The sequence below is a fragment of the Carcharhinus amblyrhynchos genome, chromosome 23, assembly GCF_965287045.1.
Source record: "Carcharhinus amblyrhynchos chromosome 23, sCarAmb.v2.hapA, whole genome shotgun sequence".
NCBI lineage: Eukaryota > Metazoa > Chordata > Chondrichthyes > Carcharhiniformes > Carcharhinidae > Carcharhinus > Carcharhinus amblyrhynchos.
In genome coordinates, this window is record NC_137346.1 from 1,875,405 (window position 1) to 1,897,715 (window position 22,311).

The window sequence follows — 22,311 nt, forward strand, 5'->3', positions numbered from 1 at the left end:
CTCTCTCACACTCACTCCTCCCTCTCTCTCTCACACTCACTCCTCCTCTCTCTCTCACACACTCACTCCTCCCCTCTCTCTCTCACACTCACTCCTCCCTCTCTCTCTCACACACTCACTCCTCCCTCTCTCTCTCACACACTCACTCCTCCCTCTCTCTCTCACACACTCACTCCTCCCTCTCTCTCACACACTCACTCCTCCCTCTCTCTCTCACACTCACTCCTCCCTCTCTCTCTCACACTCACTCCTCCCTCTCTCTCTCACACTCACTCCTCCCTCTCTCTCTCACACTCACTCCTCCCTCTCTCTTTCACACACTCACTCCTCCCTCTCTCTCTCACACTCACTCCTCCCTCTCTCTCACACACTCACTCCTCCCTCTCTCTCTCACACTCACTCCTCCCTCTCTCTCTCACACTCACTCCTCCCTCTCTCTCTCACACTCACTCCTCCCTCTCTCTTTCACACACTCACTCCTCCCTCTCTCTCTCACACTCACTCCTCCCTCTCTCTCTCACACTCACTCCTCCCTCTCTCTCACACACTCACTCCTCCCTCTCTCTCTCTCACACACTCACTCCTCCCTCTCACTTTCACACACTCACTCCTCCCTCTCTCTCACACACTCACTCCTCCCTCTCTCTCACACACTCACTCTCTCTCTCTCACACACTCACTCCTCCCTCTCTCTCACACACTCACTCCTCCCTCTCACTTTCACACACTCACTCCTCCCTCTCTCACACACTCACTCCCATACCACATGGGCTTTATTGAATATTTAAAATGGCTAAATGGTAGGAATTCCAGGAGGAGTGCTTGGAACCCATTTTGGGAACCCCTGATCTAACTGATCATGAGCTGGGATATGGTTCAGCAGCTAGCTGTCTTTGCCAGCTGTGCCAGTTTGAGGGGCTGTGCATTCAGTTCAAAATCTGCATTTATAGCACAACCTTTCAGCAATCGATTCATCCTGCAAGTCTGAAAGTATTTTGTTATATAGTTCAGCAATCGATTCATCCTGCAAGTCTGAAAGTATTTTGTTATATAGCACCCGCAATTATTTTCAAACACAGTGGCCCTTATTATTTTTATCTCCTAACACAAGATCTCATAAACAATATTAAGATGAATGATCACCTCATTTGCTTTGGGCATGCTGTCCACGGGACAACACATCCTCACCCTCTTTCAAATCACTGATAATTCAATTGGATCTCAGCACCATATTTCATTCCAATCACTCTCAACAATGTCGCATTTACTCTGTGCTGCATTAGAGTGTCAGCCGAGAGATAAACTGAAATCCACAGCCTGCTCAGTGCAGACTGAAGATAGAGATTTGTATTGACAACACTGGTTTGAGCCCATAACATGGAAACATAAACTATAATATTCCCTGCGCAGGTCAGGGTAACTAGCATCCAGGGCAGACATACAATATCACCGATCAGGTGGACACGAGACACCATTAAACTGCAATCATCAGTGGGGAGAATACTGTATGGAAGTTTGAGCATCAGGGTTCAACAGAAGATTGAGAAGGTTAAAATGGAGCTGCTGGCAGACTGGAAACCAATATCAGTTAGTGAACACAGGGTGATGGGGAGTGGGATTTGGAGCGGGTTAGTGAATGCAGGGTGATGGGGAGTGGGATTTGGAGCGGGTTAGTGAACACAGGGTGATGGGGAGTGGGATTTGGAGCGGGTTAGTGAACACAGGGTGATGGGGAGTGGGATTTGGAGCGGGTTAGTGAATGCAGGGTGATGGGGAGTGGGATTTGGAGCGGGTTAGTGAACGCAGGGCGATGGGGAGTGGGATTTGGAGCGGGTTAGTGAATGCAGGGTGATGGGGAGTGGGATTTGGAGCGGGTTAGTGAATGCAGGGTGATGGGGAGTGGGATTTGGAGCGGGTTAGTGAACACAGGGTGATGGGGAGTGGGATTTGGAGCGGGTTAGTGAATGCAGGGTGATGGGGAGTGGGATTTGGAGCGGGTTAGTGAACACAGGGTGATGGGGAGTGGGATTTGGAGCAGGTTAGTGAACACAGGGTGATGGGGAGTGGGATTTGGAGCAGGATAGTGAATGCAGGGTGATGGGGAGTGGGATTTGGAGCGGGTTAGTGAACACAGGGTGATGGGGAGTGGGATTTGGAGCGGGTTAGTGAACACAGGGTGATGGGGAGTGGGATTTGGAGTGGGTTAGTGAACACAGGGTGATGGGGAATGGGATTTGGAGCAGGATAGTGAATGCAGGGTGATGGGGAGTGGGATTTGGAGCGGGTTAGTGAACGCAGGGTGATGGGGAGTGGGATTTGGAGCAGGTTAGTGAATGCAGGGTGATGGGGAGTGGGATTTGGAGCGGGTTAGTGAACACAGGGTGATGGGGAGTGGGATTTTGCATGCGTTATGATACCAGCAGCAGAGGTTTGATTGAGACTGGTTTTTAAGGTTTGCAACTGGGAGGCTGTGCAGGAAAGCACTGGCATAGTTAAGTCTGGATATAACAAAGACACAGATGAGGGTTTATGCAACAACTGGCCTGAAGCACAGATGGAGATGTGTGATATTGCACAGGCGCTAGAGTCATAGGGCCCTATTTTACCATTGTCTTGTGCACATTTTTGGGCACGAAAACGTGGTAAAGTCGGGTGAGGGCCATTACTGCAATCTCCACCCGCGTCCGTGCAGATTACCACTTTACCGAAATCTGGGAATGGCGGTAATCCGCTTCGCATCCAAAATGGGCACAACAGGCGATTTAAGTGCATTTGCACACATCTAAGTTGAATTAATGAACTGCCCGCCCAACTCTAACAGCATTGCCCCCTTTACCACCGAGTTTGTCAATCCGGAATCGCGCTGTAATGGACCTGCTGAATAAAAGTCTGAATCGGGTGCTTCAGCTTCTGAAGAATGCGTTCAGTGTTTCCAATGGCTCTCTGACTCAGATCAGTGATGGGGGTGGGGGTGGGTCAGATCATTCTCTGGTTGGGGAGAGGAGGGGAGTGAGGCCAGATCGCTGTCTGGTTGGGGGGGCAGGGGAGGAGGAGGAGGAGATGGGTCAGATGTATTTCTGGTTGGGGGTGGGCGACCATTGTCTGGTGGTGGGGAGGAAGGCTGATCATTGTCTGGTGATGGGGGAAGGAGGAGGAGGCAGGTCAGACGTTCCTTTGGAGGGGAGGGGGAGTGAGGCGACATCATTGTTTGGGGGTAGGGGAGTTGGGTAAGATGTATCTCAGGAAAGCGGGCGGGGGGTGGAGCCGATCACTCATGGAAGAGGGGTGAGCAGATGGATCTCTGGTTGGGGGCAGGAGGGTCTGCTGCCTGCGGGTCATCAGGGGGGGAGGGGGCAGGGGTGGCAATCAGTCTGGGTAGCGGGGGGGGTTGATCAGGGGGACAGTGATGTGTGTGGGTAGTGAGGGGTGGATAAGGGGGACAGTGGTGTGTGTGGGTAGTGGGCGGGGTGAATAAGGGTGGGCGGTGATGTGTGTGGGTAGTGGGGATGTGAATAAGAGGGACAGTGATGACTGGGAGTAGAGGGGTGGATAAGGTGGACAGTGATGTGTGGGGGTAGTGAGGGGTGGATAAGGGGACAGTGGGGTGTGTGGGTAGTGAGGGGTGGATAAGGGGGACAGTGATGTGTATGGGTAGTGGGGATGTGGATAAGAGGGCAGTGATGTCTGTGGGTAGTTGGGGTGGGTGGATAAGGGGTACAGTGATGTGTGTGTGCACCATTGCTCCCGCTTTTTGTTCCCAGGCCGCTTTCTGCAGCTCGGGAGCGATCTGACATGGGCGCGCTTTTTCCAAGTTTTTTTCTAATTGTGCACGCGCAGTTCAGAGCTCTGATCGTTTTGACGTACACAGCTCCGCCCACAGCGCGAATGGGACTGGAGGTGTCTGAAAGCAGATTTCTGAGTCGGATCTGCATTACGCCCAGATTCAGCATTTAGAATGACAATGGTAAAAGCAGACCCAGAGAGTCACACAGAGTAGAAAAGGCCCATCAAGACTGCACCCATAATATCTACCGCTAAACTCACACTAATCCCATTTCCCAGCACTTGTCCCATATCCTTGAATGTTACGATATTTCAAGTGCTTATCCAAATATTTTCTAAAGGTTGTAAGGTTTCTAGCCTCCACTGCCTTCCCACACCGCATTCCAGATTCCCAAGAATGGCTGCTCCCTACTCACCCTGTCCATACCCCTCAGAATCTTATACACTTCAATCATGCCGTGTACCCCCTCACCCCCTGCCCCTCTTCTGCTCTTGCAAAAACAATCCATGCCCATCCAGTCTCTGCTTATAGTGCAAATGCTCCATCCTAGGCAACATCCTGGTGAACCTCTTCTGTACCCTCTCTGTTGCAATCACATCTTTCCTATAGTGAGGTGACCAGAACTGCACACAGTTCACCAGCTTTGGCCTAACCAATGTTCTGTACAACTCTGACATCACCTCCTTGCTCTTGTTCTCTATGCCACAACTGATGAAAGAAGTGTCCTATATGCCTTTCTAACTATCCTATTCACATGCTGTGCCAAATTCAGGGATCTGTGAATAATTACCCCAAGATCCATTTGTTCTTCTGAGCTTCTGTGTCCCGCCATTCATTAAATACTGCCTTGCCTTGTTTCTTCTTCCAAAGTGCATCAGCTCACACCTATCAGAGTTAAATATCATCTGCCACTGCTCTGCCCATCTTCCTGTAACCTACAACCATCTTCTTTACTATTAACCATCCTATCAATCTTGGTGTCATTTTCAAACTTACTTATCATTCCCCCCACATTATCATCTACATCATTTATGTGTTTAATAAACACTATAGGTGGTAGATGCATTGGGGATGAGTTTGAAAACCTGCTCAGGGCAAAAAGGATTATGGAGGTTATGAACAGTCTGGTTCAGTCTCTGCTAATGACCAGGGAGGATGTGTAAGCATTGGAGAGATAGTGTAGGAAAGATTCACAGGGATATGGAACTTGAGTTGTGATGTTGGTTGGAGAAGTTGGGACTGTTCTCCTTAGGGAAGAGAAGCTGAGAGGAGATTTGATAGAGATGTTCAAAATCAGGAATAGTTGGACAGAGTAGACAGAAAGAAACTGTACCCGCTCATAAAAGGATCAAGAAAGAGAGAGCATAGACTTAAAATAATTGGCAAAAGAAGCAAAAATGACATGGGGAAAAACTTCTTCATGCAGCAAGTGGTTCGGGTCTGGAATGCGTGCCTGAGTGTGTGGTGGAGACAAGTTCACTCGAGACTTTCAACAGAGAATTAAACTTTATCTGAACAGGAAGAATGTGCTGGGTTATTGGGAGTAGGTGGGACATTGGCACTCCGCAAACAGTCCATTCAGAGAGCTGAAGAGGGCAAGAATGGGCTGGGTGCCCTCCCCCTATCTGTAACAATGATCAGATTCAAACATGTCACAGATCTCAGGGTTTACAATATAAACCAGATCAATCAACATGTGAGCTCCCAGTTCAGAGCATCTGTGCTGTAATATGGTGGCACAGTGGTTAGCACTGCGGCCTCACAGCACCAGGGACCCAGATTTGATTTCAGCCTTGAGTGATTGTCTGTGCAGAGTTTACATGTTCTCCCCATGTCTGTCTGGGTTTCCTCTGTGTGCTCCGGCCTCCTCTAACAGCCTGAAAGTGTGCGGTTAGGTGGATTGACCATGCTAAATACACAAGGTTACAGGAATAGGGCGGAGGGGAAGGCCTAAATAAGATGCTCATTGGAGAGTCAGTGCAATCTCAATGGTCTGAATGGCCTCCTTCTTCACTGTAGGGATTTTATAGATTCCATGGCTCTAATACATATTTCGCATGAGCTTGTTACTGACTGGAGGGACCAGAGAATTTAGAACATAGAACACTACAGCACAAACAGGCCCTTTGGCCCACAAGTTGCGCCGATCACATCTATACCTACCAAGCCACAGAACTATCTGTAACTCCCAATCCCATTAAATCCCATATACTCATCCAGAAGTCTTCTAAAAAAGACCCCGGTGAGTTTGCCTCTACCACCACTGACGGCAGCCGATTTCATTCACTCACCACCCTTTGAGTGAAAAACTTACCCCTAACATCTCCTCTGTACTTGCTTCCCAGCAAGAAGAGAGCAAGCAACAGGATACAGGTGAGAAAAAGAAAGAGGGGGAGGAAAAGCAGCAAGGAATGAAATCTTCATTGATAATTGGACTGTGGTCAGTACCATCCGTAACACCTTCAAATTCTACAGCAAATAACTCATCATTGAACTTCCAAAACCTGTCCACAACCTACAAAGCACAAGGCAGGAGTCCCCATTTGTGTGGACGAATGCAGCTCTAACAACACACAAGAGGTTCAACACCATCCTGGACAGGCAGCCCACTTGATTATCACCCCCTTCACTACTTTAAACATTCGCTCCCTCCACTACCAGTGCACAGTGGCAGCATTATACAAGATGCACTGCAGCAACTTGCCAAAGTTCCTTTGCCAGCACTTTCCAAACCATTGGCTTCTATCACCTGAAGAACAAGGACAGCAGATGTTTGGGAACACCATCACATGACGGTCTTCTCCAAGCCACACATCATGCTGACTTGGAACAACTTGGCTTATCAAAACCTAGAAGCATCCTCCCTAACAGCACTGTGAATGTACCTGCAAAAGGACTGCAGCAGTTCAAAGAGAAAACTCACCATCAAGTTCTCAAGCGCAATTAGGGTTGGGCAACTAATACTGACCTTGCCCACGATACACACATCCCAGAGGGAGTGCCGTATTGTTACAAGTGCAATTTTTGGAAAGAAAGCATTAAACAGTCTGCCTGCTCAGGTGTTGAAGATCACGACTTCAAAGAGTAGGGGAATCCTTCCCAAAGTCCCGGCCATACTTTAATCCCCAGTCAACATTATCATTTCTTTGGTTAATAGAGTTAATCCAATTCTATTTACGGACCTTGCTGTGTTCAAATTGACTGCTTTGCTTCTCAACATCATGACACTGACTAGACACCAAAAGTACCATGGATTGTTTTAGAATGCCCCAAGACTATGAAAAGCTCCATTACAAAATGCAAGCTTATTTTTCTTAAATTGCTACCTCCTAAATCTCTATTAGTAGCTATTTCTGCCATTTATCCCATATTAGCAAGAACCCAAAGCCAGCATCTTAAGCATAACACATCTCTAACTATGTTTAACTTCACAGCATCGTGTTTTTTTTAATAGATTTTTCTGACAGGAAAAAAATTCCAAAAAAACTCCAGTTTCTGAAAGGGGTTATTTTTATTATTTTAAACTATGATGTAATGGGAACCAGAGATGCATTTGGCTGCCAGCTGCTTTAAGAAAAGTGTTTACAGGGTTAAAAGCACAAACACAGAACTTTGCATGACCCCTAAGTAAAAAGGAAAAAAAAAGAGAAGAAAGAAATGATGTATTGCACTGGTCTTAGATAGTTTATCCAAAGCTGGCTGGGCAGACAACAGACGGATGTGATATGGCTCTAGTCTAATATTCCAGCCTCTCTACTTGCTTGCCCATGAGACGCTCCAGGCTCTGCTCGCCTCCTCCCTGTGCCCCTCTGTTGACTCTAGATCCTTACGAGCCAAAGCCATTACACGAGTTAAGTCACATACAACCCGTGGGCGGCTGCCAAGAAACACCATTCTATAGCTGCAAGGCAAAGGGAAAATAAGGAAAAGGAGCAAGGGGGGGTGAGGGTGAAGAGGAGGACCTGACACTGACATAGAGCAGTCATGTGACACTGCTGCAGCCACACAACTCTCGGTGTGACCCAGATCCTGTAAATACTCCAGAATCTCAAGAGTACCACAATGATTCCCATTATGTAACCCCAGTCATGGGCAGGCTGCCAACTACAAAACAAAGAGGACTTTCTGGCTTGGCCCGCTTTCTATTTTCCTATCCCAGCTCCGGGCCAAGACAGTGTCATACAGCTGTGCAGGAGTGAACTAAAGGCTGAGACTCCCAGCCGCTGCAGCTCCAAACTCAGCCCAGTCATCAGGGCAAACACTTCAAAACTTCGACCATGGACGGTAGAGTGCTTGACTGCTTTATCAACACTTAGCTCAGTGTTGTAGTAATGCTGATCCTTTCTTGAAAGGAAAGCAGGAGAGGCAATTAAGTTTACTAACAAGTCCCAAGAGAACTCAGATGCACACATCAATCTGTGCCTGCACATGCGCCCACGTAGCTGTGTGTAACTGAGAACAATAAAAGCTGCACAATCTCACCTAAAAGGATGCAAATTGGCAGACTGTAAAGATTAAAAGGAATAAGTAGGCAAGTTAAAATTTCGGCAAACTCTGACATGGTTATATTTGAAATAATCTCTTGAATGATTTATCACCTGCTCACTCCCAGCAGTTTTCTCCAGTGCAGGTGTAACAGCTAAACAGAGAGATTACACCCAATGTGACTCCATTGGATTGGTGATAGTGCATAACCTATAAAGACATCAGCTGCTCAGTAACAGGCCCAGCGAGTGAATAAACACCTTCACAAATAGGACAATAGAAATCTGGGCATACACTTCTGCAAGGTCTGTGGGGAATATTTCTTGAACTCTCACATTCATTTGTGTGCCATTTATCTGCTTCTTGGCTGTACATTGGTGCTATCTCGATGGAGCGAGTGCAGTAGATAAAACCTGCACTGAGTTCCAATAAAAATTTAAATTTACTGAACGTTCCACATGAACATGTGCACTGCCAACACCCAAAGACAACATTCTAAATTTACTAATCATTCATTTATTTTGCCTTGTGTCTTTTTGCAGATTTAATTGAAATATGTTTAATCATATGGTATGCACTGATATAAGCATGGAAACTAGGTGAGAGGAGTTAGGTAATGTAAGAGAAGTGAAATATAGAAAGACAACGTCATTAGCATCTCACACATGCACAGGAAAACTATGATAAAGTGCTTCCTTCACGAGAGAGGGAGAGATTGTGGCACTGAGTTGATAAAGATGGCTGGCTTTTTTTTTTAGGAAACATGTGAATTTGGGAGGTGGGATTTGGGATGTGGAAGCAAGCCTGAAGGACTCTGGGTGTGAGCTGGGACATAAAGTGGGAGACAATTAGAGAGGAATGCTCATTTTGAAGCCAAGAGCACAGTTGGGTGGAGCTTTCCAATCCTTCGGAGAAATAAAACATGGAAAGAGGAAAATTATGATATTCTAATACTGGATTGTTTATAACAAGAGCATACAGTGAGTTTATCCAGTAATTAACTAAGCCACACTGACCAAGTAACTAATCTGTGCTGCTAGCTGCAGCAGTAGTACCTAGTCTGGGTCTGTATTCCTTGGAGTTTAGAAGAGTGAGGGGTGACCTTATTCAAACATACAAGATCCTGAGGGAGCTTGACAGAATAGATGGTGAGATGTTTTGACTAGTGGGAGAGTTTCGAACAAAGGCACATAGCTACAAGATAAAGGACCGATCATTTAAAAGTGAGGTGTGTAGAAATTTCTTCTTGCAGAGGGTGGTGAATCTCTGGAATTCTTTGCTCCAGAGGGTGGGGGAGGCTGGGTCATTAGAAGTATTCAAAGTGGAGGTGGATAAATATTTGATAAATCGAGGGAATGGGGAAATGGCACAGAAAAGGAGCAGAAGTCAACATAGATCAGCAATGTTTGTATTAAATGTCGGGGCAGGCCGGAAAGGCTTGATGGCATCCTCCTGCTTCTATTTCTTGTGCTCTCACGTACAGCAGTGGTGGTGGCAGTGGGAGTGGACAGTACAGCTTGGCGGACTGCAGCTGGGAGCGACAGTGATGGTCAATATTGTGTACTGCCCTGGCAAATGGTGTGTGAAGAGATGCACAGACAAGGCTGTGATGCTCTGTACAGTTGAATAGCATGCTCTCCGGTTCAAACACAAAAATGACCAAATGACCACAGGAGGAAGAAACAGTAAGTGAAAGTTGTTAAATATGACTGTGATGATACAGAACACTGTTACTTACTTAACAGCTGACACAAAACAAACTCTCTATTCAACCCCTGAACAAAATCCCAACTGCTCATGGACTGGGCAAAGATAATCATATGTCCATCATTCCCTGCATCCCATTTGATCATGTCATCAAAAAATCACAACTTTTCACAACAAATGTTTAACATGTGATAAACATAATCAGACAAACTGCAACAGTTTCTTGCATTTATATAGCATCTTTAACAAAGTACTCCAAAGTGCTTCACAGCCGCATAATCAAAGTCTGTCACTGAGCTATAGACAGTGCTATTAGCTTGATCACAGCTAGATTTTAAGGAGTGCTTGAAAGGAGGAAGGAAATAGAGAGGTGGGGAAGTTTAAACAGAAAATTCTAGAATGTAGGACCTTGGCAGCATTCACCAATGAAGGGGTGATAAAAATCAGAAGCAGGCCCTTCGGCCCAACATGCTGACCAGGTTGCCTAAACTGAACTAGTCCCATTTGCCTGTGTTTGGCCTGTATCTCTCTGAACCTTTCCTATCCATGTACCTGTCCAAATAACTTTTAAATGTTGTAATTGTACCCGCCTCTACCATCTCCTCTGGCAACTCATTCCATAATGCACCACCCTCTGTGTGAAAAAGTTGCCCCTCAGGTCCCTTTTAAATCTTTCTCCTCTCACTTTAACCTATGACCTCCAGTTTGTGTGCTGGTTCAGATGTAGACAGCAGGGTTTCAAATTTATCAGGTTTCTGTAGAATAGAAGAGACCATCTAGAAGATAGAAACATAGAGAATAGGAGCAGGAGGAGGTCATTTGGCCTTTCTAGCCTGCTCTACCATTCATTACGATCATGTCGAATCATCCAACACAAGAGCCTAATCCTGCTTTTTCCCCATAACTTTTGATCCCATTCACCCCAAGTGCTATATCCAGCCGCCTCTTGAATACATTCAATGTTCTGGCAGCAACTATTTCCTGTGGTAATAAATTCCACAGGCTCACCACTCTTTGGGCGAAGAAATGTCTCCTAACCTCCGTCCTAAATGATCTACCCTGAATCCACAGACTGTGACCCCTGGTTCTGGACTCCCCCACCGTCAGGAATATCCTCCCTGCATCTACCCTGTCTAGTCCTGTTAGAATTTTATAAGTGTCTATGAAATCTCCTCTCATTCATCTGAACTTCAATGAAAAAACAATCCTAACCTGATCAATCTCTCCTCATACATCAGTCCTGCCTTCCCCAGAATCAGCCTGGTAAACCTTCACTGCACTCCCTCAAGAGCAAGAACATCCTTCCTCAGAAGAGGAGACCAAAACTGCACACAATACTCTAGGTGTGGCTTTACCAAGGCCCTGTATAATCGCAACAACACATCCCTGCTCCTGTACGCGAAACTTCTTGCAATGAACACCAACATACCATTTGCCTTCTTTACCACCTGCTGTACCTGCATGCTTACCTTCAGTGACTGGTGCACAAGGACACCCAGGTCCCGCTGCACACTCCCCTCTCCCAATTTACAGCCATTCAGGTAGTAATCTGCCTTCTTGTTTTTGCTTCCAAAGTGAATAACCTCACATTTATCCAAATTATACTGCATCTGCCATTGATTAGCCCACTCACCCAACCTGTCCAGATCATTCTGAAGGATCTCTCATCCTCGTCACAGTTCACCCTCCCAACTTGGTATCACTTGCAAACTTTGAGATGTTACATTTTGTTCCCTCATCCAAATCATAAATATATATTGTGAATAGCTGGGGTACCAGCACCGATCCCTGTGGCACCCCACTAGTTACTGCCTGCCAATTTGAAAAGCACCCATTAACTCCTACTCATTGTTTCCTCTCTGCCAACCAGTTTTCTATCCATCTCAATACAATTCCCCCAATCCCACCCGCTTTAAACTTGCACAATAATCTCTTGTGCAGCACTTTGACAAACGCCTTGTAAAACTTCAGATATACCACATTGACTGGTTCCCCCTTGTCAACTCTACTCACTGGAATAGTCAAATGCAGAGATAACAAAGGCATGGACAGGGATTACAACAGCAGATTAGCAGAGGCACGCACTTGGAAATGGAAATAGTCAGGAATTAGTGATTAACAGATATGCAGTTGGAAGGTTAACTTAAAGAGTGCAAATGTACTGGGAACAGGGTGGTGTTCGCTTACTAGCCTAGCTCTTCCCCACGCACCCGTGCCTATCATTCAACTCCAAGTTGTAACATCCAGATTGAAACAAATCACTATTTGCAAATGAAAAATAAGGACTGCTTGCAGGAAATGGACAGCCTTGAGTGTAATTCAAAAATTGCTCATCAGTTATTAATCCCTGTCTCTGAGACACCAAAACAAAATATAGAAAGAGAAAAAGAACAAAGGAAGAAAAAGAGAGGTATTTTTGTTGCATTGTGAACAGATTTTTAAACAACATACTCTTTTGGCAGGATGAGGGAGTTGGGTGGTGGGTTCCACTCATCTGGATGGCCCAGCATCCAATCAGACCACACTTTCACACTGGGGAGTAACTCCTTCAGATCAAAGTTGAAAGCAGATACTTTGATATCATCATCATCTTCCTCATTTGAACGGGCTGCAACATAAACAAGCAGTACATAAATGATGTGTTATGTGCAAGAAACAGTAGTCATTTAGTCAGTCTTCATTAACCTTACAACAAAAAATAACACAAGTATTTGATATAAGCTCGCCATTGAGAGAGCTTTTGCAACAATTGGCCATAACCTGCTTGGACTGGTAATTAGCCACTCTGTGCCCATTTAGTTCCGCTAAGTACCTCAGGCCAGGAGAATTCAGGCAGTGCAGCAGATCCTTGGGTCCAGCATCAGAGTCCAGAGGAATCAGAGTGAAATAGGACAGGCACCTTTTTAATTTCATTTACAGATGGTGGGCTGGGCGAGCATTTACTGCCTATCCCAAACTGCTCTGGTTGGGAGGGTATTTAAGAGTCAACCACATTGCTGTGAGTAGTGAGCCACATGTAGGCCAGACCAGGTAAACACAGCAGATTTCCTTCCCTAAAGGACATTAGTGAACCAGATGGTTTTTTTCTGACAATCAACAATGGTTTCAAGGTCATCAATAGATTTTTAATTCCAGGTTTTTGTTCAATTCAAATTTCACCATCTGCCACGTTGGGATTTGAATCTGAGTCCCCAGAGCTTTATGCTGGGTCTCTGGACTACCAGACAATACCACACGCTGCCACCTCCCCGCAAAGCAGATGAGTTTAAAGGTCCCATTGAAAATAACAGCCAGGATGAAGATAACTGTCTACGGTGGGGATTGTTAGAAATGCTTTTATTTCTTCTAAGTCTTTCAGAGTAACTATTAGTATAATCATCATAAGTTAGCAATTTAAATCGCTTTGTCAGATCCTTCCCAGTTCTCCACAATTCTCCAGGGAAACTTTGTATTTCTGGGCAATTCAGGTAAATCTTGCGAAGCTATAATGCAGGAGAACTGCAAAAACTATGGAAGGTGACAATCTTCTAGTAAAAGTTCTGAAGATGTGTGCTCCAGAACTTACCTGCCCTGAGCCAAGTTATTCCAATACGGTTACAAGAGTGGTGTCTACCCAGAAATGTAGAAAATTGTCCAGATAATTCCTGTGCACGAAAAGCAGGACAAATCCAACCCAGCCAATTACTGCCCAATCAGTCTACTCTTGATCAAAGTGATAGCGGGTGTCACTGACAGTATTCAAGCGACATTTAGCCAGCAAGAACCAACTCTCTGATGTTCAGTTTAGATACTGCCAGATTCACCCAGCTCCCGAACTCATTACAGCCTTGGTTCAAATATGGACAAAAGAGCTCGACTCCAGAGGTGAGGTGATAGTGACTGCTCTTGGTAGCGAGGCCGCATTTGGTTTGATTGGGCATCAAAGTGCCCAAAAACTGGAGTCAATGGGCATAAGGAGGCAAACTCTCCACTGATTGTGGCCTTATTTGGCACAAAGAAAGATGGTTGTGGTGGCAGGAGTCCCTCAAGGTAGATACTAGCCACGTAAATACTGTGGCCACAAGAGCAGATCAAAGGTTCGGAATCCTGCAATGAGTAACTCACTTTCTGACTCCTCAAAGCTTTCCAACATCTACAAGGCACAAGTCACGAGTGTGATGGGATACTCTCCACTTGCCTGAGTGGGTGCAGCTCCAACAACACTCAAGAAGCTTGATGCCACCCTGGACAAAGCAGCTTGTGAGATTCTTTCCACAAACAATCACTCCCTCAACAGTCCTTTGTACCATCTACAAAATGCACTGCAGCAACTCACCAAGGCTCCTTAAGCAGTACCTTCCAAACTCACAACCCCTATCTACTACCTAGAAGGACAAGGACAGAGGACACATGGGAGCACCACCACCTGGAGGTTCCCCTCCCAGTTTCTCACCGTCCTGACTTGGAAATTTATCTGACGTTCCTTCACTGTCACTGGGTTGAAATCCTGGAACGCCCTCCCTATTAGCACTGTGGATGTACCTACAGCACATGGACTGCAGCTGTTCAAGAGCAGTTTACCACCACTTTCTCAAGGGCAATTAGGGCTGGGCAATAAATGCTGGGCCTAATCAGAAAGACATAATCCTGTAAAGAACTGAAATAAATTTAACAACATTGTACATCACAACATGGCTATGTTTTCAAGCAGTGTTCATACATACTGCAGCAAGGGATAAATGATGATGACCAGCAGCAGAAACACCGAAGAATGTTCTCCTCCTGAACCCAGCCATAATGAGGTCAGTTGTACCCCCCCGCCCCCAACCCCAGCCCTCACATTACTGTTGCAGGAGCCATCCAAAACCCAGACTGGATAGGGTTAGGAGTTAGGATAGGATTTGCTAGGTGCTAGCAACCTACAAATATCTCACTCACCTCATCATAAGCAGAGAGCCTAAGTAAATTATCAAGGCCGTAACATTCAAGCCCAATTCAAAGTTCAAACAGTTTGTTTCTCTTCCTAGCCCGAGGTTACAGATTCAAATTGCAGCTTTCCAGCTTTGTTAACTTCATACAGACTAGATACAGGTTGGGATCTCATCGTTATGCAGGACTCAACACTAAAGCATTTAATGCATTTTACCCCGAGTCTCTGGGAGATCTGCCAATTGTGGCAATCCACAATGATAAAGTGTTCAGCAATATCAGAATTCAGGTGTATGACCAGCGCTTGGTAAGTCAGCTGAACGATGCAGCTAACAGGTCAAAGCAGAGATTGATAGGGGCAGTGTGAGAACAGCAATGTTACAGGTGCTGTTATTTAATCACTGGAGCTACAATCAAGAAAGCCATTTATAGTAATCGAACATAGAACATTACAGCGCAGTACAGGCCCTTCAGCCCTCAATGTTGCACCGACCAGTGGAACCAATCTAATGACCCTCTAACCTAAACTATTCCAATATTATCCATATGCCTATCCAATGACCATTTGAATGCCCTTAAAGTTGGCGAGTCCCATCAACCACCATCCTCTGTCTTCTATCAGCTAGCCAATTCCTAAATCACCCTCAATCCCATGCATCTGTATTTTCTGCAGTAGCCTACCATGGGGAACCTTATCAAACGCTTTGCTGAAATCCATATATACCACGTCAACTGCCTTACCCTTATCCACCTCTTTGGTCACCTTCTCAAAGAACTCAGTAAGGTTTGTGAGGCACAACGTACTCTTCACAAAACCGTGTTGACTATCCGTAATCAAATTATTTCTCTCTAGATGATTATAAATCATATTTCTTATAATCCTTTCCAAAACTTTGCCCACGACAGAAGTAAGGCTCGCCGGTCTATAATTTGCAGGATGGTATCTACTCCCCTCCTTGAACAAGGGGACAACATTTGCTATCCTCCAGTCTTCCAGCACTATACCTGTTGCCAATGATGACATAAAGATCAAAGCCAAAGCCTCTGCAATCTCGTCCCTAGCCTCCCAGAGAATCCTAGTATAAATCCCATCCGGCCCAGGGGACTTATCTATTTTCATACTTCCAAGAATTGCTACACCTCCTCCTTATGTATCTCAATCCCATGTAGTCTAAAAGCCTGTATCTCAGTATTCTTCTCAACTACATTGACTTTTTCCTGTGTGAATACTGATGAAAAATATTCATTTAGTGCCTCTCCTATCTCTTCAGGCTCCATGCACAACTTCCCACTACTCTCCCTGACTGGCCCTAATCTTGCCCTAATCATTTTATTCCTGACATACCTATAGAAAGCTTTAGGGTTCTGCTTGATCCTACCTACCAAATTCTTCTCATGTCCTCTTCTGGTTCTTCTTAACTCTCTTTTAGTTCCTTCTTGGCTAATCTGTAACTCTCCAGTGCCCTAACTGAGCCTTCACGTCTCCTTTATCGCAAAAATACATTTTTGCGATTCACTGACATGAACATGCGTCTGTATTATTTGATACTATATGGACAGTTTGAAAATTTGAATTCAGTTTTAACAAAACTGGGAAGATTATAAGCTGCTTTCAGTTGAAGTGGCCACCAGGCTATTGGATTGTGATAAATATCTACTGACATCCTTTCAGGAAGGAAACCTGCTATCTTTACCCATAACAGGAGGTTTGAGTTTGAGAGCCATGGGGTTATGCTGCAACTATACCGGACCTTGGCGAGGCCACATTTGGAATATTGTGTGCAGTTCTGGTCACCTCACTATAAGAAGGATGTGGAAGCATTGGAGAGAGTGCAGAGGAGATTTACCAGGATGCTGCCTGGTTTGGAGGGTAGGTCTTATGAGGAAAGGTTGAGGGAGCTGGGGCTTTTCTCTTTAGAGTGGAAGAGGATGAGAGAGACGACTTAAAGGTTTGTAAGATGATGAGGGGGATTGATAGCGCGGACGTTCAGAGACTATTTCCTCAGGTGGATGTAGCTGTTACTAGGGGGCATAACTATAAGGTTCATGGTGGGAGATATAGGAGGGATGTCCGAGGTAGATTCTTCACTCAGAGAGTGATTGGGGTGTGGAATACACTGCCTGCTGTGATAGTGGACTCGGACACTTTAGGAACTTTCAAGTGGTTATTGGATAGGCACATGGAACACACCAGAATGACAGGGAGTGGGATAGCTTGATCTTGGGTTTGGACATAGCTCGGCACAACACTGAGGGCCGAAGAGCCTGTACAGTGATGTACTTTTCTATGTTCTATGCGAGACCAACATAATTTACTCTCAACTTTCCCTTGAAGTGGATAGAAAACCACTTGGTTGTATCAAAATGTTACAGAGATGAAGGTGCCCCACTATCTCAAAACAACTAGCAATGGGCAATAAGAGCAGTCTTATTTAAACATCTGCATCTCAATAATAAATTTTTCAGATGGCAACCAGCCTGTTCCACAACAACAAAATAAATGACCACTCAATCTGTTTTCAATGAAGCTGGCTGAGGGATGAGTGTTGGCCAAGACATCAGGAGAACTCCATGTTCATCAGTACACCTGGTGAAAATAAACTCTTACAGATCCATGTGAGTAAGGTAAGGGAATGTCAGCTTAACATCTCATCAAAGGATGACAGTTGTGATGAAGCAACCTCTCTCAGTACAATACTGCAATGTTAAGACTAGATTATGTGCTCAAGTCCCAGTGTGGGACATGAATCTTCTGACTCAGAGGTGAAAGCGTAGCCAACTGAGCTAAGCTTTACTTGATGCAATGAAACTTCACTCGTCCAAAGTTTGTCATTTTAAAGATAGGAGGATTGAGCATTCTGTCATCCTACAACAATTAAATAATCTCCAAACAAGAAGCAGATTGCACTACAGTGGGGAAAGATCAGAACCTACAATAAAAACAATTAAATACTACAGAATTTGCATGTTTTCAAAGAAAAAAGTTTGATTTTTAATTTTTTGAATCTGTTCATGGAATTAAAGATAAAATACTGGTGGTTTTTCTTTGTAGACCTGTTGCTGCGAATGTGAAGCACAGACTTTGTAACACTTTGTCATGCTGTGTGTGGATCATGAATCTGTTCCAGAGACTCCACTGCAGCCTTTGCAAAACCACTGCAGCCAGTCCCCACACAGGAATATGTGACCAAAGCACGTGCATTCAATTATTCTCTTAACAATGCAATGAGGGGTCTGTAATTTGGAAAACTCCAGAGTGTGCAGAGGCACAACTTTTACTCAGCATTGGCAAGAGGAGGATTTGTAGGGCACTTGCAGCATTCACACCTGGGGGTGAACCAATAGGAGGGTGCAGTTTCTGCCAAAAATCACCTTCACTATTCCCCAGCCTAACAATGGCTGCAGGCTGCTGCAGTCTCCTGCACCACTTACAAACAGCACAAAGATCTTGGCATAGCAATGAAGTTGGCTGTACACAAATGCAAGTCGACCCTGACTGTTAGAGTACAAGTGCTTTAGTTCATCAGAAACCAGTTCCTAAACCTAAACAAAGGAAATTAGGAAGGTATGAGCAGGGCAAATTACATTTTGTTGGACATTTGATAGTAAGCAGGCAATGGTGAGTATTTAAAGAGGTATTACATGGTCTACAACAAATACACATTCCTCCTAGACTCAATGCCCAACAAAAGAAGTTAAAGATTGCATTAGATCAAAGGAAGTGGCAAAAGGAAGATCGCCAGAAAGAGTGGTAAATCTGAGGATTGGGAGCCATTAGAATTCAGCAAAGTTCGAAGTTTATTAGTATCGCAAGTAGTCTTATGTTAACATTGCAATGAAGTTAATGTGAAAATTCCCTAGTCGCCACACTCCGGCGCCTGTTTGGGTACACTGAGGGAGAATTTAGCATGGGCAACGCACCTAACCAGCACATCATTCAGAACTATGTGAGGAAACCCGAGTAGCTGGAGGAAACCCAAGCAAATACGGGGAGAACTTGCAGACTCTGCACAGACAGTGACCCAAGCTGGGAATCAAACCCAGGTCCCTGACGCTATGAGGCAGCAGTGTTAAACACCGTGCTGCCTGCTCCCCCTTTCTCCAGCACATCTCTGCCTTATTACTTCCCTGGTATTCTCTTCCAGGATTTCTCTTTTGCTGCAGGTTGATAAGTGCTGGTTATCAAGAGGACGATCAAGAAACTGACAAAGAAAGGGAAGAAGAAATAGGCAAGCCAGAGAGAAACATAAACATGGACTGTAACAGTTTATTTCGGTACATGAAAAGGAAAAGATTACTTAGAACAAGTGTGGGTTCATTATAGGCAGGAGAACTTAGAATGCAAAACAGGGAAATGGTGTAGAAACTAAATAATTACTGCGGATGCTGGAATCTGAAACAAAAACAGAAAATGCTGGAAAATCCCAGCAGGTCTGACAGTATCTGTGGAGAGAGAATAGGGCCAATGTTTCAAGTCAGGATGATTCATAAAGGTTTACAGCATGGAAACAGGCCTTTCGGCCCAACTTGTCCATGCCACCCCTTTTGTTAACTGCTAAGCTAGTCCCAATTGCCTGCATTTGCCCATTTCTCTCTGTACCCATCTTACCCATGTAACTAAACACTTTTAAAAAGACAAAATTGTACCCGCTTCTACTACTGCCTTTGGCAGCTTGTTCCAGACACTCAACACCCTCTGTGTGAAAAAATTGCCATCAGGGCAATTACTGTGTGTCTGTCTTCATGGAGGAGGATACAGAAAATCTCCCAGGAATACTAGGGGACAAAGGGACTTATGAAAACGAAGAACTAAAAAAAACATTCATGCTCAAAAGATCAACTGGATTGAAGGCTGATAAAACTGCAGGAGCAGATGAGCTTCATCCCAGAATACTGAAGGAGGTGGCTAAAGAGATAGTCAATGCATTTGTAGGTATCTTTCAAAATTCTATAGTTTCTGGAAGTGTTCCTGCAGACTAAAAAGAGTTTAGGAAAATGAAAGGTGATCTAATTGAAACTCTCAAATTTCTTACAGTATTTCCTAGTTGATGAGTGGAGAACCAGGGGATACAGTCTCAGAATAAGGGACGAGTCATTTATGACAGAGATGAGGAGGAATTTTTTCACTCAGAGGGAAATGAATCTTTGGAATTCTCTGCCCCAGAGGGCTGTGGAAGCTCAAGCATTGAGAATGTTTGAAATAGAGGCTAATAAATTTCTGGATACTAATGACATTAAGGGATATGGGGTACTGGGGAAAATGGGGTAGAAGTCGATAGTTAGCCTTGATCTGTTTGAATGGTGAGCATGGTCAATGGGCGAATGGCCTACTCCTGCTCCTATTTTTTATGTTCTTAGAACAGAGTAGGCAAAAAGAGTGTTTCCGCTGCAGGAAAGAGAGGTACTAGATCACACAGTCATAAGAACATAAGAACTAGGAGCAGGAGTAGGCCATCTAGCCCTTCGAGCTTGCCCTGCCACTCAATAAGATCATGGCTGATCTGAAGTGAATCAGTTCCACTTTCCCGCCTGCTCCCCATAACCCTTAATTCCCTTGTCTATCAGAAATCTATCTACCCGTGACTTAAACATATTCAACAAGGTAGCCTCCACCACTTCAATGGGCAATCACTTCATTGAAAAGTTCTTTCAAATTTGTACGGCATGACCTCCCTCTGGCAAAGCTATGCTGACTATCCTGAATCAATCATGCCTCTCCAAGTGGAGATTCATTCTCTCCGTAGGAATTTTCTCCAATAGTTTCCCTACCACTGATATGAGACTCACCGATCTGTAATTCCCTGGTTCACCTCTACCACCCTTCTTAAAATGTAGAACCACATTAAGAACATAAGAAATAGGAGCAGGAGTAGGCCATCTAGCCCTTCGAGCCTGCCCCGCCATTCAATAAGATCATGGCTGATCTGTCGTGGCTCAGTTCCACATTCCCGCCCTCTCCCCATAACCCTTAATCCTCTTGCCTATCAAAAACCTATCAACCCGCATCTTAAATATATTTAGCGAGGCAGCCTCCACCACTTCAACGGGCAGAGAATTCCAGAGATTCACCACGCTTTGAGTGAAGAAGTTCCTCCTCAACTCTGTTCTAAACCCCCCCCCCCCCTTTATCTTGAGGCTGTGCCCTCTGGTCCTGCTGTCCTTTCTGAGCGGGAAGAGCCTCTCCACCTCTATCCTATCCATCCCATTCATCATCTTATATGTCTCAATGAGATCTCCCCTCATTCTTCTAAACTCTAACGAGTACAAGCGTAGTTTATTCAGCCTCTCCTCATAGTTCAACCCCCTCAACTCCGGTATCAGCCTAGTAAACCTCCTCTGCACTCCCTCCAAGGCCAAAGTATCCTTGCGTAAGTGCGGCGACCAAAACTGCACACAGTACTCCAGCTGCGGCCTCACCAGTGCCCTATACAGCTGCAGCAAGACCTCCCTACTTTTATATTCAATCCCCCTCACTATGAAGGCCAGCATCCCATTTGCCTTCCTGACCACCTGCTGCACCTGCAGGCTGGGTTTTTGCGACTCATGCACAAGGACCCCCAGGTCCCTCTGCACCGTCGCATGCTGCAGTTTTTCGCCATGTAAGTAATAGTCCTTTCTACCATTATTCCTACCAAAGTGGACAACTTCACATTTGCCAACATTAAATTCCATTTGCCAGTTCCTGGCCCATTCGCCCAGCCTATCTAGATTCTTCTGCAGACTCTCTACACCCTCCGCACAATTTGCCGTTCCACCAATCTTGGTGTCATCAGCAAATTTCGACACCATACACTCGGTTCCCTCCTCCAGATCATCTATATAAATGGTAAATAGCTGAGGTCCCAGCACCGACCCCTAGGGCACTCCACTAGTCACCAACCACCAATCCAAATAGCACCCATTGACCCCCACTCTCTGCCTCCTATTTGACAGCCAATCCCCTATCCACGCTAACACCCTACCCCCAACTCCATGCCCCCTGACCTTCTGTAATAACCTCTTGCGCGGCACCTTAACAAACGCCTTCTGAAAATCAAGAAACACCACATCCACCGGCTCTCCTCTATCCACCGCCCTAGACACATCCTCATAGAACTCCAATAAATTCGTCAGACACGACTTCCCCTTAACGAAACCGTGCTGCGTCTGCTCTATCAAACAATTCTCCTCAAGATGCCTCGCTATTTTCTCCTTGATCAAGGATTCTAACATTTTACCTACAACAGACGTTAAACTAACCAGCCTATAATTCCCTGCCTTTTGCCTGGCACCCTTCTTAAACAATGGCATAACATTAGCCGTTTTCCAATCTTCCGGCACTTCTCCGGAATCCAGCGACGTTTGGAAAATAACCACCAAGGCATCCACTATCACCTCCGCCATTTCTTTCAGAACCCTTGGATGCATTCCATCCGGTCCTGGGGACT

At 45.2% G+C, this 22,311-nt stretch overlaps 1 protein-coding gene across 1 annotated transcript in view; it reads right to left on the reverse strand.

Annotated features, from left to right (window-relative positions):
• smg6 (SMG6 nonsense mediated mRNA decay factor) overlaps positions 1–22,311 on the reverse strand; it is a 432,770-nt gene that overhangs the window by 208,657 nt on the left and 201,802 nt on the right. Inside the window, exon 10 of the mRNA XM_080210854.1 lies at positions 12,428–12,584. Coding sequence (XP_080066980.1) covers positions 12,428–12,584 — 157 coding nt within the window. The remainder of the gene's footprint in view (positions 1–12,427; positions 12,585–22,311) is intronic.